Raw genomic sequence first — 18462 nt, forward strand, 5'->3', positions numbered from 1 at the left:
ATGAATGAAAATGTTGGGCAAAAAGAATCTGAAATGGAGAATACTGAAAGTACTCAGAACCAGACGGGTAAGAGAACTGCGGCTAAAACCAGCTCAAGGTCTAATGAAGCCAAGAGTAAAAGGCAGGCAGAGCATGAGAAAAGGAGACTTGGGGTCACAGAAATTGTTATCCCACAAATTGGCAAGGACATACACACTAATGCACAGGCAACTACAGCTACACCTGAGACAGAGACCCCGCAAGCAGCTGCACCTGACGCAGTGACCCCGCAAACAACTGTACCTGATGCAGTGACCCCGCAAACAACTGTACCTGACGCAGTGACCCTGCATACGGCTGCACCGGAGATAGAGAAACTGCATGCAACTCTACCTGATACAGAGAGACTACAAGCAGCTGATGGTTGCAGACAGGTGCAGGAATTAGCAGCCACACCCAAGGCAGACACACAGCAAACAGCCCAGGCAGAGAGCCTGAATGATGCTGGCAATACACCTGAGACAGAGCAGCAAACAGCCCAGGCACAGGAAGAAGTGTCTGAAATAGAAATGGCTGAAGCAGTGGAGAACGCTGAAGCAGTAGAGGCTTTTGAGGCGCAAGAAATGGAGATTCCTAAAGTGGGAGAGAAATCCATACAGCCTGCAGCAGCATCAAAGCCCTTAGCAGAAACAGGAGCGGCAAAAGCAAAGTCCTTAGCTGAAGCAGGAACGGCAGCAAAACCAACAGGAGCGGCTGAGCCAGCTCCCCCACAGCAGTCAGCATGGAGTACAAGACGCCCAGGTACATCTTATTTGTCATTTGATGATGCCAGAAAGCGCAGGAACGTTGTCAGACTGCATTATTGGGGGGATATGGTTCCTATACCGGACAGATTTGTTGTAGGAAAAGACTTGATCAAAGTTTCTCTTGGCTTCCAACCCAGTGAGGTGTATGCTTTGTTACATGCTCCTAGTAGCAGAAACTACGAAGTGAGCTTTAAGACACCAGAAGGGCTTGAAAAATTCTGGTTTCGTTATAGAGAAGTGAAGGATAATCCAGAATGGGAATTCTTTAAAGTTATCCAGGTTTCTCGCCCTGTGACCGTGGAAGTGAATATTATCTTTGATATTGAGACTGTAGCGGTAGAAGATATATGTTTTTGGCTGCAAAGACAGTGCGATATTCAGTCTGGTCCAGTGAAAAGTATGGATGCTGAAGGTTTCTGGAATGGGGGCTACAAGTTTAAAGTTAAACTTCGATACACACACAATGTGGCATGTCACCTCCCAAACGCCATATATATTGGAAGAGATCGCGGGCGATGTTTTTATTGGGGACAGCCTAAAAAATGTTTTAAATGTGATTCCCCCAGGCACTTAAGCTCAGCATGTGACAAAATCAGGTGCACTTTATGTGGTTCTATTGGTCATCACAGCTCTGAGTGTGACAAGGACATTGTCTGCAACCTGTGCTATAAATGTGGTCATTCCTTTAAAGATTGCCCAGAAGCCGAACACAACCATTATGGGCAGAATGAAATGTCTAGTGTACAGAATACAGCATCTCCTAGTGATAAAGAGAATACCACAGAGTCATCAGAAAGTCTTCAACTTACACCTGTAGAAGAGGTTTTAAAGTCTCTGGGTCTGACATATACACTTCCAGCCCAAAGGGGGTCAGACGGAGAACACAGGAGCGATCTGAGCAAAGATGGCGGCGAGTCCTGCAAAGATGGCGGCGAACCCCGCAAAGATGGCGACGAACCCTGCAAAGATGGCGGCGAACCCTGCAAAGATGGCGGCGAACCCTGCAAAGATGGCGACGAACCCTGCAAAGATGGCGCCGAACCTCGCAAAGATGGCGATAATGAATGGGAAACAATAGCAAGTAAAAACAAGACTGCCCTAACCAGCTCAGCTAGAAAGAAAACTACAGAAACTGTCCAAGAAGAGATCTCGCTGCACAATACATATGAGGTATTGGAGGAAAAGAGTTGGGGTGAAAAGATGGATGACGCAGACCCCGATATGTCGGACAGTCAGACCTCGCAGCGGTCTGGATCTATTCAGGACATTGAGATGGCCGGACCATCGAATAAGAGAAATCTGCCATCAGAGAGTCCCCCCGGGAGAAAGAAAATGGTCAAAAAGAAAAATGGTGCAAAAAAGAAAAAAAAAGGGTGGTGGTGATTCACTAAATGTGCCAAAGTTCCCCTCTCCGCTGAAGGTGGCAACTAATTAATGTGAATAGTGTTAAGGGGAAAAGATACAGACTCAAGTCTTTTCTAGTCTAAAGGACATTAAGATTTAGATTTTCTTTTTGCAGGAAATTTGCTTGATTACTTTGTGTTATTTATCTATCAGTAAAGTGTATATTGTTTATCTATCAGATGTAAAGTGTATATAGCAGGGGGAATCTGAGAGGTTGGAGAGAGGCGTTTAGATATCTTTGAAAAGGGAATCTCTGTAAGATAAATGTATTGTTTATGTCATTTTCTGGTTGCTATTCTGTAAGTATTGTGTGTATTTGTAAATATTTGTATTTTGTATTTAAAATAAAAAAGATTCCCCTCACACACACTACTACACCATGTATACACAGCACAGGTACAGCGCGGGCAGTGCCAGCCTCCCCTCACACACACTACTACACCATGTATACACAGCACAGGTACAGCGCGGGCAGTGGCAGTGCCAGCCTCCCCCTCACACACACTACTACACCATGTATACACAGCACAGGTACAGCGCGGGCAGCGGCAGTGCCAGCCTCCCCTCACACACACTACTACACCATGTATACACAGCACAGGTACAGCGCGGGCAGTGGCAGTGCCAGCCTCCCCTCACACACACTACTACACCATGTATACACAGCACAGGTACAGCACGGGCAGTGGCAGCCTCCCCCTCACACACACTACTACACCATGTATACACAGCACAGGTACAGCGCGGGCAGTGCCAGCCTCCCCCTCACACACTACTACTACACCATGTATACACAGCACAGGTAAAACGCGAGCAGCGGCAGTGCCAGCCTCCCCTCACACACACTACTACACCATGTATACACAGCACAGGTACAGCGCGGGCAGTGCCAGCCTCCCCCTCACACACTCTGGCCTATATCTCTTAAAATAAATACTAATAGACTTGGCATTATTTCCTGTGTCTCATAAAAGGGAATTCCATGCGCCTCTCCCGGGAAATCTCTGTCCCACCGGTTAAATAATTACCCTGTTAGAAATATCCCCCTTGTTACCCCCTGTGTGCCAGGTTGCCGGGGGCACGCTGCAAACACACAGTGCTCTGCAGAACTGAAGAGTTCAATGATAATTAGTGCTTTAGAGACAGGGTTTCTGTTAAGGGAATTATTTTTTGTTATAAAAGGGGGCACTTCATATTTATATGCACACTGCAGAAATCTAGAGAGAGAACGAATAGGGTAAGCATGTTTCCTACTCTTCATACAGTGTATATATATATATATACTAATAATGCTGAATGTCTCTATTTATTTCCACCTTCTGCTCAGATAATGCCTTTATCCTGTATTGCAATAATGCCTGGTATATAATGTGTGGGTGACTATTACATTGCAGGGTTCTGATTTCCCGTCCTATTAACGAAGGATCAGGATTTAACCTCCTCCTGTCTGGTTGCAGAGTGATGTCCCTTTTATACTGGTCCATATGGCACCTCGTTCTCTCCTACCTCACTCCTGCCTCTCGTTCTGACAGCCTGGGGTGCAAACTGCGGGGCTCGGACCTCACTGGGGTCTACAAGCATGGAGATGTCTTAATAGGGATAGTAATGCCTCTCTATATTGACAAAGATTATCCAGAACTGATTTTCACAGAGACCCCCCCACAGGGAGCATGTAAAAGGTAAGGTTTACAAAGTCCTCTGCATCTCACAATGCCATCCATTCATACATTCATATATTCATTCTCATTCTCTCTCTCTCTCTCTCTCTCTCTCTCTCTCTCTCTCTCTCTCTCTCTCTCTCTCTCTCTCTCTCTCTCTCTCTCTCATAACTCCATCTGCTCCCTCCACCATTCCCACCATTTTGCTATTACCTTTATTAATGTTTATTAGTCTCTCTTTCTCTCTTTCCTTTTCACTCTCGATCTTCCCTTTCTCCCTGACTCTATTTTGCACACTATTTTTTCTCTCTCCCTCTTCCTCTATCTAATTATTCCATCTTTAGCCTTCTATCGCTCTCACTTTCTATCTCCACATCATCTCCCTCTTCGTATTTCTCTTCTACCCTCTCCATTTCCATCTTTATTTCTATTTTATGCCAGTCCCTCACAGTTAACCAACCACCTTCACTATCCTCCATATATCCTTCTCAATTTCTCCCTTTCTCCATAGGTGTGAGGTCAAGTGACATCATTGGGTTCCCCCTTCTCACCCCCAGGTTCTATTCTGAAGGCTACCAGCAGTTCCAGGCCATGAGGTTCACCATGGAGGAAATCAACAGAAGATCTGACCTGCTCCCAAACCTCACCCTGGGTTTTCAAATCTATGACTCTTGCTCTGTACTCCAACAGGAGCTGGATGGGACCCTGAAGGTGTTAACCGGTCAAGTGCAAGGTATCCCCAATTTCTGTTGCCAGGAGAAGTCACCTCTTGCTGCCATTATTGGACACTCAAGCTCTACCTTCTCCATTCTGATGGCTCATATTCTGGGTCTGTACAGATACCCACAGGTAAGAATCAATGGGAGCTGTCCACAGTGCTGAATCTCTTATCACACTGCTCTCTTTCCAACAGCAGCTTAAAACAACTGCCAGCAAGGAACATAAACAAGGTTATTAAATGTCAAAGATAATGTTTTATTTATTTATCTCTGTTAAATTATCTATTTACTTTCAATGTAATGCCTAAGAAAACTGCATTCAGATAATTCAAAGTAATAGTTCTGCTAATATTGATAAACTCGCTGAAACCGGTTAGCTGTACATCATCAAACTCACATTTGTCACTTTAGATCAGTCACTTCTCGACCAGCTCTCTCCTGAGTGACAGGACACAGTTCCCTTCCTTCTTCAGGACTGTTCCCAGCGATGCCTTTCAATCACAAGGTCTTGCCCAGTTGGTGTTGTATTTTGGCTGGACGTGGGTTGGGTTGGTAGCTTTGGGAGATGACTATGGGCAACAGGGCATCCAGGTCATTAAGCAGGAGATCCTCAAGTCCGGAGCTTGTGTGGCTTTCACAGAATTCATCCTGCTAAGCCGTCAGGATAAGAATGCCCCCCACCTCACCAGGGTCATCAGAGCATCAACGGCAAAGGCTGTTATTGTCTTCTCCAAGGATATTGACATGATCCCACTTCTGGATGAGATGTTGAGGCAAAACGTGACTGGGAAGATCTTCGTGGCCAGTGAAGCTTGGTCCATCTCAAACATTTTATCAGTGGCCAAATATTTTGCAATTCTCTCAGGCTCTATCGGTTTTGCTTTCCATAGCTCAAAGATTGCAGGGTTTAGAGGGTATCTGAACAGCGTCCGTCCTTTCAACACCCTGGGGGAAACCTGGTCTAAAATATTCTGGGAAGAAGCTTTTGGATGCAAATTCTTGGACCAGAGAAACCTCACCGGCACAAGGGATAATCCTGCAAAGTTATGTACAGGAAACGAGGATCTAGAGAGTATCCAGAACAGTTACAACGATGTGTCCATTGTAAGAGGTCCTTACAACGTTTATACAACAATTTATATTATAGCCACAGCTCTGCATGATCTGCAAACATGCCAGGAGGGGAGAGGACCATTTCATAATGGAAGTTGTACAGATATTCAGAGCTTCAAACCATGGCAGGTAATAATATCTGGTAATCATTGGTTTCATGTGAAGGTAGAAAAAAACTCCAAGATGGTCACGGCTGTTGATGGTCATTTATCAATATGTCTTTGTAACTGTAGAGGAAGAATCAAAGTATGTTAAAGCAGATTAACCAACCTCACATGGTTTTCCCAGCTATGTTATTATTCATTTTAATTCTTTTTAACAAAGGTTCAACTCCTGTAGTAGAGTGCTCACATGGAAACTATTGCTGTTTATTTTCACTTTTCTCAACTCCACTGGGCAGCACAGAGCTGTTTTACATGCAGGGGATATTATCATGAAAACATGTCTTATCATAATCTCCTCAAGTAAGGATATTTGAGGTCCACTAATATACCTAAGGCCCTTATCCATAAAAAGGTTCCTCTCTCCTTATTCTCTCTCCTCTCTCTCCCCCTTCCCTCTCTCTCTCGCCCTCCCCTCTCTTTCTCTCTCTCTCTGCCCCCATCTCCCCTCTATCTCCCCTTTTCCTGCGCCCATCTCCCTCTGCCCTGACACTATCCAGACACACAGCGCGACAACTCACCCATCCACATACAGACAAGAAAACACACAGCCGTATGCAAGAAGACAGGAGCCTTGTCACTCAGATATGTGGATGTCTCATTGCGAATCCTAGGCCAGGGGTGCGCAAACTTTTCCCCCTGAGCCCCCTGCCTGCTCTCCCCCCTGCTCACCCCCCATTTCCTTGTCTTTGTCATCACATGACGCTGTGGGAGTCATGTGATGTCGCGTTGCCATAGCAATGTGCCATCGGAGACAAGGTAAGAGGACTTACAGAGGCCTTGTATGCTCCCCCAGCATTTCATCTAAATGCTTTAGGGAAGGGTGCAGGGCCTCTGTAAGCACTGTGACCCCCCTAGAAAATGTGGCACCCCTTCCCCAGGCAACAGAATCTGAGTGGAAGACACTTGCTCTGTGTAATAGGGCCTTAAGGGAGAAGGAGAAGTTCATTGAGTAAAGACACTGACTGGCACTCAGTTTGAAGCAGGGGAACCTTGTTCAATTCCTGGAGTCGACTCCTTGTGACCTTGGGCAAGTCACTTTATAGCCCTGTGTGCTGTACAAGAACAAACAATTAAATTAACCTGAACCCCTGTCTAGAAGGGCTCCAAATAGAAAGCCTGTATCTGTCTGATGAGTCCAGCAGGCAAGGGTTAATTGCATCTACAGACAATTGCCAGTCTCCACCTGGCTCATCAGCCAGGTAGAAAAGCTTCCTGCTTACTCTGCAGGGTTTCTATCTAGCACTTAGGAGGTGAGTGCTGCCAGAGAGAGATCCCAGGGAACCAGACCCTTTATTCCATCACAACGCAGATCAAGGAACCCACCAGAGGGTGCACCCCATGGACACCAAACTGGACTGATGTCCATTTACCTCTTTGGACTTTGGGTCAGGGGTAAGAGGACTATTCAGCCGTGCAGAAAGGGACTGGGAAGTGTGAGTTAGCCCTTACAAGGGGATAGAGTATTTGTTTATTTGTATGCTGCCATAAAGCCATGGGCTGAATAAAACCATTGTTTTCCCCCCCCCCAAAATCTATGTCTCCCTGGTTATACCTCTGCACTTGTCTCCTACACTTTGGTAAATAACTGAGGGATGTGAATATTCCCTCACCTGGAGCTTACTTGGCTGAGTGACACATGGGTAAGAAAGGGTAGTTATATCTCTGTGGTAAATAACCTAAGTATACAAAATCTTCTCCTGGAAGAAGTGGGGAATGGGAATACACAGCCCTTGTTTGGAGCGGGGGAATAACAGAAACTCAGGATTACAAACAAAACACAGAGTGGGAGCAAACAAAAGAGACAATAACACATGATGTCCCATTATGTGAAGTTCCAATTAAGAATCCCACCACTGGTGGATAGACATCTCTCAATATCCTTCTTCCTGGCAGGGTCGAAAGATTGAATTCTGTTTAGTGGACATTTTCAGTCCATAGAGAGCAAATAAATGAGGGATGATCCTTCTCCCTCCTGCAGCTGTTACACTACATCCAGAACATACGTGTGAAGCTGAGCAATGGAAGAGAGGTCTTCTTTGATAGGAATGGGGACCCACCTGCAGTGTACGATATTGTGAACTGGCAGCTGGGTGCAGATGGCATGATGAGGCAGGTCACGGTGGGAAGCTACGATACTGCGGCCTCAGATGGAAACACCTTTAATATCAATGCAAGTGCCGTGATGTGGGCATCAGGGAGAAGACAGGTATGCTGTGCGATAGCATTGAGTGTGAGTTCAGCGTATACAAAAACATGGCAGTGCCATCCTACTCGAATAATTGAGATGATGAGGTTTTATATATTCAAACTCACAAGTATTTGAGTTGGCGAATACCAGTGTCAGTTCAAATTGTGATCGTTGCTAAGTCAACTTATCTAACCATATCCATACATTTGATTGCATGATGCAGGGATTCCTTGTGCCTGTAGATTTCTGTGTACAGCGCTGCATACATTGGCAGTATTGAAGGAACACCATATTATTATTGGGAGGTCTTCAAAGTTTCCATTTACATCTATGAATATTGTATTACATTCATTTAGTGTCTATTGGACTTATGGTGTCTCTCCCTTGGAAATTGAGTGAGCAGAGAGCAGTGACTTATGCCACATGGAGTCTTTCTTTCCTATCATAAGTGATTGCAGTAGAACACAGAGAAGGGAGCTCTGAATCTGTCCATCTCCATGCAGGGTGAAACAGTGACACAGAGAGATATAAATCGCACCCCCTGCCAATTGTATACCATCTTGTGACATGCTTAACATGCATTGTCCTCCAGGTTCCTCAGTCTGCCTGCAGTCAGAGCTGCCTCGCTGGTCTCAGGAAGGTGTTGAGAAAAGGAGAGCCTGTCTGCTGCTTCCAATGTGTCCCCTGTCCCCAAGGCGAGATCTCCACCCAGACAGGTGAGCAGATCACAGAAGAACCATGGACCAACCAAATTACATTGGGTGGTCAAAGGTTTTTCATGTTTATCTTTCAGATTCATTTGAATGTTCCATGTGTCCGTGGGATAAGTGGCCAAGTCTCCAGAAAGACAGATGCCTCCCAAAGACCATCGAGTTCCTCTCATATGAAGAGCCCTTGGGTGCCACCTTGACTGCTGCCAGTGTCTTTTCCTCCATGATCCCAGTTTTCATCTTCAGACTTTTAATTCGTTATAAGACCACTCCCATTGTCAAAGCCAACAACTATACCCTCAGTTGTCTTCTCCTGTGGTCCCTGTCCCTCTGCTTCCTCTGCGCTTTGGCTTTCATTGGTTACCCCCACCCTGAGAAGTGTCTTCTGCGCCAGGCTGCATTTGGCATGGTCTTTGCACTCTGTGTCTCATGTATCTTTGCCAAAACCATTATGGTGGTCTTCGCCTTCATGGCAACCAAACCAGGTAGTAGTCTGAGAAAATGGACCAGCCCTCGGGTGTCCTACATAATAATCATCTTCTGCTCCCTTATTCAACTCCTCTTGTGCATCTTTTGGCTTGTGTTCTCTCCTCCCTTCCCAGAAAACAACATTAAAACCAAACCCGGAATCATCATCATAGAGTGTAACGAGGGTGCCCCAAATGCCTTCTGGGCCATGCTGGGATATCTCGGCCTCCTGGCCACCATCAGCTTCATTGTTGCCTTCCTTGCCAGACGGCTTCCTGACAGCTTCAATGAGGCCAAGTTCATCACCTTCAGCATGCTGGCCTTCCTCAATGTCTGGGTGTCCTATATCCCAGCCTCCCTCAGCGCCCGTGGCAAGTACACTGTGGCCATGGAGGTCTTCGCCATCCTGTCCTCCAGCTGGGCTCTGGTGGTCTGCATGTTTGTGCCCAAATGTTTCATCATATTGTTCCGACCCGACATGAACTCGAGAGAACATCTCATGGGGAAAGCTAAAAGTTGAAATGAAGAGCAAATAAATATCTAAGATGTTTAATTAATCCTCAGGCCTCGAAAAATATTTGATTTATAATTTACTTATAATTGTTATTTTGGAATGTGGCAAAAATTAATAAAGATGTGTTGATATTTTGAATATTATCCATAACGGCTCCTATTGCTCCATATCACCTTTCACTATAACTCCCCCTGTTGCTCCATATAACTCTTCCTATTGCTTCATTTAACTGTTCCCTATAACTCCTCTGATCACCCCATATAGCTGTTTCCTATAATTCCCGTTCCCATATAACCTCTCCCTATAACTACTCGCATTGCGCCATTAAACCGCTCTTTATAACTTCTCTATATATTCTCTCCAAATAAATCAACCAATTTCTCGATATAAATGTTGTCTATAACGCCTTGTGTTTCTCAATATAACCTCTCCCTATAACTCCTTCTATAAAACCATATAATCATCTTCTTGCGCTATTAAACTTCTCCCTCCTCCTATTACACTTCCTATTGTCCTATTGTCCAATTAAACTATGCCCTATAACACCTCCTTACTTTATGCTTCATATAACCTCTCCCTATAACTCCTCCTATTGTCCCATATTTCCGCTTCCTATAACTCATCCTATTACCCCATATAACCACACCCTATAACTCCTCCTATTACCCCATATAACCTCTGCCTATAATGCCTATTGCTCCATATAACCTCTCCCTATAACTGCTCCTATGACCCCGTATTCCCCTCCCTATAGCTCCTCCTATTACCCCATATAACCCCTCCCTATTTCTCCTCCTATTCCCCCATATACCCGCTCCCTTTAACTCCTCCTATTACCCCATATTCCCGCTCCCTATAACTCCTCCTGTTACCCCATATGACCGCTCCCGACAACTCATCCTATTACCCCATGAATAGGAATTGTACCCATACCCCTGATGAAGAAAGCAGTGTGCTTTCGAAATGCGTCGGGCTAACTGAGGACAGGCGCAGGATCAGCGCTGTGCATTGTGCCTGCTAGAGCCTCCTGGAACCCAGTGGTGTCCTTCTCTCCTGCGCTGGAGAAGAATTGGAGTGTAACCCGGAAGTACCTGGATGCGTGCGCGAGCCGGCGCGATCGGCAGCATACGAGTGAGGGGAAGTACAGGAACTGACAGGAGAAGCCGATTCCTAAAAAACTAAACGCTGAGTCCTAGTGCAGAATGCGTGGGGGAGTCATTCCCAAAGTTTTATATGTTTTATTTTCTTATTAAAGTAATCAGCGCCATGCTGTAGAAGGGGGTTTCTTTGTGCTCTTCTCATTTCTAGAGTTTTTTTTTCTTCTAAATACATGAGTGTTTTGGAGTACTCTTCAATAAGAAGCACCCCCCCCCCCTGATTTGGACGATTTGGCTTTTTATTTTTGGCAACTTCAATTTTTATTGAGTTTTTCCAATCCAAACAAAGCATTGCATACACAGTACTGTCAGACATTGACAATATTACTGCCTATCTTTGGCTTTTTTATCTTGATAAATGACATTGGATAATTTATATGCTCAGAATTTTATTATAATATTGATAATTTGTTGTACATTGTTAGTGCTTTTTGGATTTTTTTCTATGTATCCTATTACCCCATATACCTGTTCCGTATACTGTAACTCCTATTACCCCATATACCGGTTCCCTATAACTCCTCCAATTACCCTATATAACCCCTCCCTATAACTCCTCCTATTACCCCATATAACCCCTCCTTATAACACCTCCTATTACCCCATATAACCGCTCCCTATAATTCTTCCTATTACCCCATATAACTGTTCCCTATAACTCCTCCCATTAACCCATATAACTGTTCCCTATAACTCCTCCCATTACCCCATATAACCCCTCCTTATAACACCTATTACCTCTTATAATCCCTCCCTATAACTCCTCCTATTACCCCATATACCCGCTCCCTATAACTATTACCAGTGGCGGATTTCCAATAAGGCTGGTGTGGTGGGGCTGTGCTGGTTTGGGGGAGGGGGCTGTGCTGGTTTGGGGGAGGGGCCTGTGCTGGTGTGGGGGAGGGGCCTGTGATGTGCTTTGGGGAGGGGCTATGCTGGTGTGGGGGAGGGGCTATGCTGGTGTGGGGGAGGGGCATGTGCTGCCCCTTCATGTGGTTCCCAAAGCTCACTGCAGCAGTAACTCTCGCCGGTTAGCATTTGTGTGGGATCCTGATGCAGTCAGGTGCAGCATGGAGGAGGAAACACAGGCCCCTCCCACACACCAGGACAGGCCCCTCCCACACACCAGGACAGGCCCCTCCCACACAACAGCACAGGCCCATCCCACACACCAGCACATGCCCAACCCCCACACCAGCACAGGCCCCACCCCCAAGCACAGTACAGGCCCCTCCCCCACACCAGCACAGGTCCCTCCCCCACACCAGACAGGCCCCTCCCCCAAGCACAGCACAACAACCTCCCCCAACACCAGCAGAGGCCCCTCCCCCACACCAGACAGGCCCCTCCCCCAAGCACAGCACAACAACCTCCCCCAACACCAGCAGAGGCCCCTCCCCCACACCAGCACAGGCCACTCCCCCACACAGGCCACTCCCACACACCAGCACAGGCCCCTCCCACAAACCAGCACAGGCCTCTCCCACACACCAGCACAGGCCCCTCCCCCACACACCAGCACAGGCCCCTCCCCCACACCAGCACAGGCCCCTCCCACACTCCAGCACAGGCCCCTCCCATACACCAGCACAGGCCCTTCCCACACACCAGCACAAGCCCCTCCCATATACCAGCACAAGCCCCTCCCATATACCAGCACAGGCCCTCCCCCACACCAGCACAGGCCCATCCCACACACCAGCACAGGCCCCTCCCCCACACTAGCACAGGCCCCTCCCACACACCAGCACAGGCTCCTCCCACACACCAGCACAGGCCCCTCCCCCACACCAGCACAGGCCCATCCCACACACCAGCTGACATCGTATTCGCATGAACCTGGAACATGGATAAGGGCATAAATGTCATCTGCACTGAAGCCCAAATATTCTTTCAATAGATGTTTTCCTACAAAAATCCTATCAGGCTTCATCTCCTCTGCACCCTTATATCTCAACTTTACCACGTTCCTCCTTTTTAAAGGTTGTGCATTTCTGGTCACAGCGCTCACAAAGGATCTCCCACTCCAGGCTGAAGGGGGTGCTGTGTGAACTGGGATTACCTTGATGCCATTACTTTGATTTAGCCCATCTTCTGATTGAGCCACTCTATCATGAACTGTTTGGATAGAAGCAGCACTTTCAGTCTCTACAACCTTAACTTCACTCCCAGGCATTACAGGGTTAATGCTGTCTCCATTGCTGCTAATTACCACCTGCTGTTCTCCTCTCTCAGAGTTCTGAATCCCAGGACCAGCTAATAAGCAGGGGGGTGGTTCTGTAAGTCCAGGTGAGCATGGGTTCTCTGGCTCACTGCTCTCAGGCACAAACTCCATTTCCAGCTGATCTCCTCTCAGAGTTTCTAGGTTCTTGCTTTGCTGCTCTCCAGATTTCGTTGTAATTTCTTTAACTTCTCCCAGCGTGGGAGTCTGAGATAACCCAACATCACAGGTGTCTGCTGCTTTCTTTGCTTGCAATGGGCTTCTAATCAGATCTTCTGCTGCTTCTGCTATTAACCCCTGGGATGCTGGAAGCTCTGGAACAGATCCTTGCTCACAGTCTGATACACCCTGAGGTGAGTCCCCTTCCCTGAAGTCTTTGGACCCTATTACAGGGCTGTTACCTTCTCCTGTGGAAACCTTTAGCTTCCGGTCCTTTGCTTTCTTTTTTTTTTTTGCAACTTTACCCTTTGGGGTTTTCTTGGCAGTTGGTGGAATTAAACTGTCAGGATCTGAATCAGAGTTTTCCTGGGATAAGTTCTCTGTTTTATCTTTAGACTTTGCAGACTTGTTCTGGGATCTAGTTTCTCTCCCACGTCTTGTAGGCGTCACCAAACTTATCTTTTCTTGTGAGCATTTAATGGGGGTTTGGCTTCCGTTTCCACAATCTGAATCTGCGCCTTGTTCTGCACTTTGCTCTGCACCCTGCTCAGCATTTTGCTCTGCGCCCCGCTCTGCACCCTGCTTGGCACTTTGCTCTGCACCCTGTTCGGCACTTTGCTCTGCACCCTGTTCAGCACTGTGGGTTAGCATTTCAATAGTTTTTAAAAGGGAACGTTTCTGTTTGATTGGAACTCCTGTTATTTTAGCAATCTCAACCTCCAACCGGGTTAATTCAACATGCAAATGATTTATTTGCTTCTTGCGCACGTCTATCTCACGACCACGACATCTCTTTAATTTAATATTTTCTATTTTCAATTCTTCTACCTTCCTGTTATACTTCTTCAATAAAGCTCGTTTCTCTTCTTTCTTAAGCAGATTCTGTTCTGCCCCTTCCTTTCTCTCCAAACTCTCCTGTACCTTGCATTCAGCCTCACCAAGGCCTATACCCTGCTGCAGCCTGCGGCCTCTCCTACTTCCATCCCCAACTCACAGCCACCAACACCTGGGTCTAAGGCCATCCTGGCTCCCCTGCAGGAGCTCACCTGCAGCCCATCCTGGAGGAGTTATAGGGAGCAAAAAATGAGAAGTGAATCTCCTGATGGTGCTTCTAAATCCAAGATTATGCAATGTTGGCCATAATGCCTAGGAGTCCGGGGTATATTAATTGTATAAGTGTATGAATGTGTGACAGGGTATATGGCTCACCATATGAAGCCTAACATGGACAGAGTAAACCTAACCACTTTAAAAGTGAAACCACAAGGAAGCCCTTATATAAAGAAACTCCCAGTGCAATCACTATGTGGATAATCATATCCTGTATCATAGGCTGGAGCCCTGCATATACCCTATAGTCACAGTAGCTATAAAAAATAGTAAGTCACTCACTTATTAACCCCTTCTGCTCCATAACTGCGTGCATCCGTTCCGTTTTGTAGATGAAGTCTGTGTAGGGAGATGGTGGAGCACTGCAAAGAATTAGGGCTGGAGGCAGATCCGTGAAAAGTAAAAATGCTTTATTCCAGATGCATGGTAGCAACAGCTACATTAAAAAGGGTCCTCTAACGCGTTTCGCGCTATGACAGCGCTTTATCAAAGAGTAACTCCTGTCTCCCCTGATCCCCCTTATATGCTGTTCCCCACGGAGGTGATTTCGCGCCAAAAATCAGTCAAAACTCTGACTGAAGCTGAAACCACGTAAAAAACTACGGTGGCCTCATAGGGTAAAAACACCTCCGTGCTGAAAAAGCAAAGGCGGAAATACAAAAAACTGCATACATAGCCAGATTGATGAGTCTGGTGACAACACATAACACAGACATTACACAAGAGTAACAAAATGAGATAAATGGACTATAACATACTGAATAAAGAGATGTAAAGTACATAAAGTAAAAGAGCAGCACATATAAAGAAATATAAAATAAATATTTAACTCTCATTAGATAACTGGGAACATGAAGAAATATACCCATCAATAGACCCATCACTCTGATAGTAGTGTATCTATTATCACTAAATATAATAATAAACATGAATGTTTAGGTTAACTCAAAATAAATAAATAAACTAGTCTCAATACAAAAGTAATGGCAATAATAATAAAGTTAAAAAGATACATATGTATAATTATCATCTTAAAACAGAAAATTTGAAAAATACATTTATAAAGATCATAATGCTGTTATCACCCAGTAATAGGCTATTGGATTAACGTCATCCTATCAGGGTCACGGATATCAGAAAAGACCCAAGAATAAAGTATATTAATACAAATATTGATTCAATAGAAAAATATATTAGATTGAAATGTATATAATATTAATCATTTATGTACCTAATAATGAACATATACATTAGTGATAAGAGATTATTATGAGAAAATGGAGGTAAAGTCAGAACATAAAATGGTTTTATAAAAAATGGTTTTATAAAAAATGTATCAGTTCCCAATCTTGATTGATCCCATTTGGGTATAGGGAATCCATGGTGAAGATCCAGAACATCTCACGTCTATTGAGCATGTTCAATCTGTCACCACCACGAATGGGTGGAGGAACATGCTCAATAGCCGAAAAAGAGAAGTTCTGGATACCTCCATGTGCGCAATGGGCAAAATGACGTGACACCGGATGTGTGGTAGTAAGATTTTTTATAGCTCTGACATGCTCCATTATCCTAATTTTCAGAGGTCTTATGGTGCGTCCAATGTAGTGTTTACCACACCCACACTTAAGTATGTACACAATAAAGCTGGAATTACAATTAATAAATGTGGATATTTTTATCGTTTTTTTGGGTTTTAAAGCATTGATGCATTTGAGTGGCGTTGCATATTGGCAGACCACACAATGGGCACATTTAAAAAAACCTTTAGGTATATTGGAAATGTGATGTGGATGATTGGAGTGAAACAGGCTTGGTGACAGAAAACCTGCCAATGACTTCGCTTTTTTGAAAACAAATTTTGGTCCCTCTTTAACTACATTTTGCAAATCTTTGTCCAATTTTAGGGTATCCCAATGTTTGTAAATGATACGTCTAATGGAGTCTGCCTGTTTACACTGTTGCGTTACAAAAAAAGGGGGCCTATTGTCCATTTTCTTTGTCATCATGGTTCTTTTATCCTTATTTTTATAATTCTTACCACTAGTGAAGAGATCTGTGCGATCTAGAGTTTTTACAACATCAAGGGATTCCAAAATATGGACTTTATTATATCCTCTCTTGAGGAACCTCTGAACCAGATCCTCAGATTGTGTATTAAAGGATTCCTCAGTAGAGCAAAGCCTTCTCAGTCGTAAAAATTGCCCTTTCAAAATCCCCTTTTTGAGAGGCCTGGAGTGATTGCTGCTTGCCATCAAGAACGCATTGCGTGAATTGGGCTTATAGGGAGCGGTTATATGGGGCAATAGGAGGAATTATAGGGAGCGGTTATATGGGGCAATAGGAGGAGTTATAGGGAGCGGTTATATGGGGTAATAGGAGGAGTTATAGGGAGCGGTTATATGGGGTAATAGGAGGAGTTATAGGGAGCGGGTATATGGGGTAATAGGAGTTATAGGGAGAGGTTATATGGGTAATAGGAGGAGTTATAGGGAGCAGTTATATGGGTCAATAGGAGGAGTTATAGGGAGGGGTTATATGGGGTAATAGGAGGAGTTATGGGGAGTGGTTATATGGGGTAATAAGAGACATTATAGGGAGGGGGTATATGGGGTAATAGGAGGAGTTATAGGGAGGGGGTTTATGGGGTAATAGGAGGAGTTATTGGGGGGTTATATGGGTCAATAGGAGGAGTTATAGGCAGCGGGTATATGGGGTAATAGGAGGAGTTATAGGCAGCGGGTATATTGGGTAATAGGAGGAGTTATAGGGAGCGGTTATATGGGGCAATAGGAGGAGTTATAGGGAGCGGTTATATGGGGTAATAGGAGGAGTTATAGGCAGCAGGTATATGGGGTAATAGGAGGAGTTATAGGCAGCGGGTATATTGGGTAATAGGAGGAGTTATAGGTAGGGGTTTTATGGGGCAATAGGAGGAGTTATAGGGGTCAATAGGAGGAGTTATAGGGAGTGGGTATATGGGGCAATAGGAGGTTATAGTAGAGGTTGTATGGGGAAATAGGAGGCGGAGCAGCTATAGGGAGAGGTTTTATGGGGTATAAGAGGTGTTACTCCTGTTCACAGCGGTTATGTGACGTAAAAGGAGGACTTAGAGGGAAGGGTTATACAGAGGTGTGGCGGGCGAGGGTAACCAGGCTATACAATAAAGGTTAAGTCCTCTGGTTGCCCTTGGGCCCCGTGGGGGCCTGGCAGCTAACAAAAGCTATAAGCCAGGAGCCAGGTATCATTGCATGAAAAGTTTAAGTGACCCCGGCTTTTCCCCCTTTCATTCTCCCTTTTTCCCGGACTCATGAAACTTGTTGTGTGTAAGTTTTAGGTGGGGTATTTGGGTAGAAATGCAATACTTTTGTTTGCAGAAGTTCGGGGGCCGGAGCTACCGGTAGTCCTTTAATTCTACCCGGCGAGGGGTGAATTACACTTGAGCTGCCCAGTATCCCCCAGACTGCTGGTGTTCGAGCCCAGTTATCTCATTCCTATTTCCCTAACAAGCTATGTGTCTCCCCAAGGTCCCCCATTTATAAAAATATGTTTTATTGTGTTTTATACATTTCTTATAAGTCTCTATGCAGTCAGCCCGGCCATCTGCTTAAGGTGCCAGCACGTCTGCATAGAGTCCGTAGTTCAAAGAGGAGACGGGATGTCGAGATGCCAAGTGGATGGCACAGGGCAGAGTACTGAGTCTGGAGAACAGAGACACCCTGTGGGGAGGACACTCTGGTCTGCCGAATTTAGTGAAGCCTGCCCAGAAGCGACAATGGGGTGACTGGGTGAGGCGAAAGAATGTCGGCGCGTTTCCCATTGGTCATTTCATATGTCCCGCCAACGGGGCATTCCCGAGCCGGCTCGACACACCTCCACCTCTGATGTCAGCCAAGAGACGAGCTCATGCTTCTATTGGCTAGTGGGTAGAGTTCCCACGCTCTGATTGGTCGCTGCGCCTACCTCCATGCTAAGGATAGCTTAGCAGAGTCTTTATTGTATATAAGGAGACGGCCGAGGCAGAGAACCAGACCATCCGGTGACTTCTGTCGGTGAAGCGAGGACGGGCTTTTCAAAGTTGCTCTGTTGCA

At 45.5% G+C, this 18462-nt stretch overlaps 1 protein-coding gene across 1 annotated transcript; it reads left to right on the forward strand.

Annotated features, from left to right (window-relative positions):
• LOC142471075 (vomeronasal type-2 receptor 1-like) lies at positions 1–9730 on the forward strand. The gene is made up of 9 exons (XM_075577872.1): positions 1–181; positions 323–1183; positions 1478–1655; positions 3723–3869; positions 4406–4697; positions 4979–5809; positions 7823–8050; positions 8625–8748; positions 8826–9730. Exons 1-9 carry the CDS (start codon positions 1–3, stop codon positions 9728–9730), a joined length of 3747 nt encoding a protein of 1248 aa, XP_075433987.1.
• The last annotated feature ends 8732 nt before the right edge of the window (positions 9731–18462 follow it).

Source organism: Ascaphus truei, chromosome 20 (genome assembly GCF_040206685.1).
Source record: "Ascaphus truei isolate aAscTru1 chromosome 20, aAscTru1.hap1, whole genome shotgun sequence".
In the NCBI taxonomy this organism is placed as follows: domain Eukaryota; kingdom Metazoa; phylum Chordata; class Amphibia; order Anura; family Ascaphidae; genus Ascaphus; species Ascaphus truei.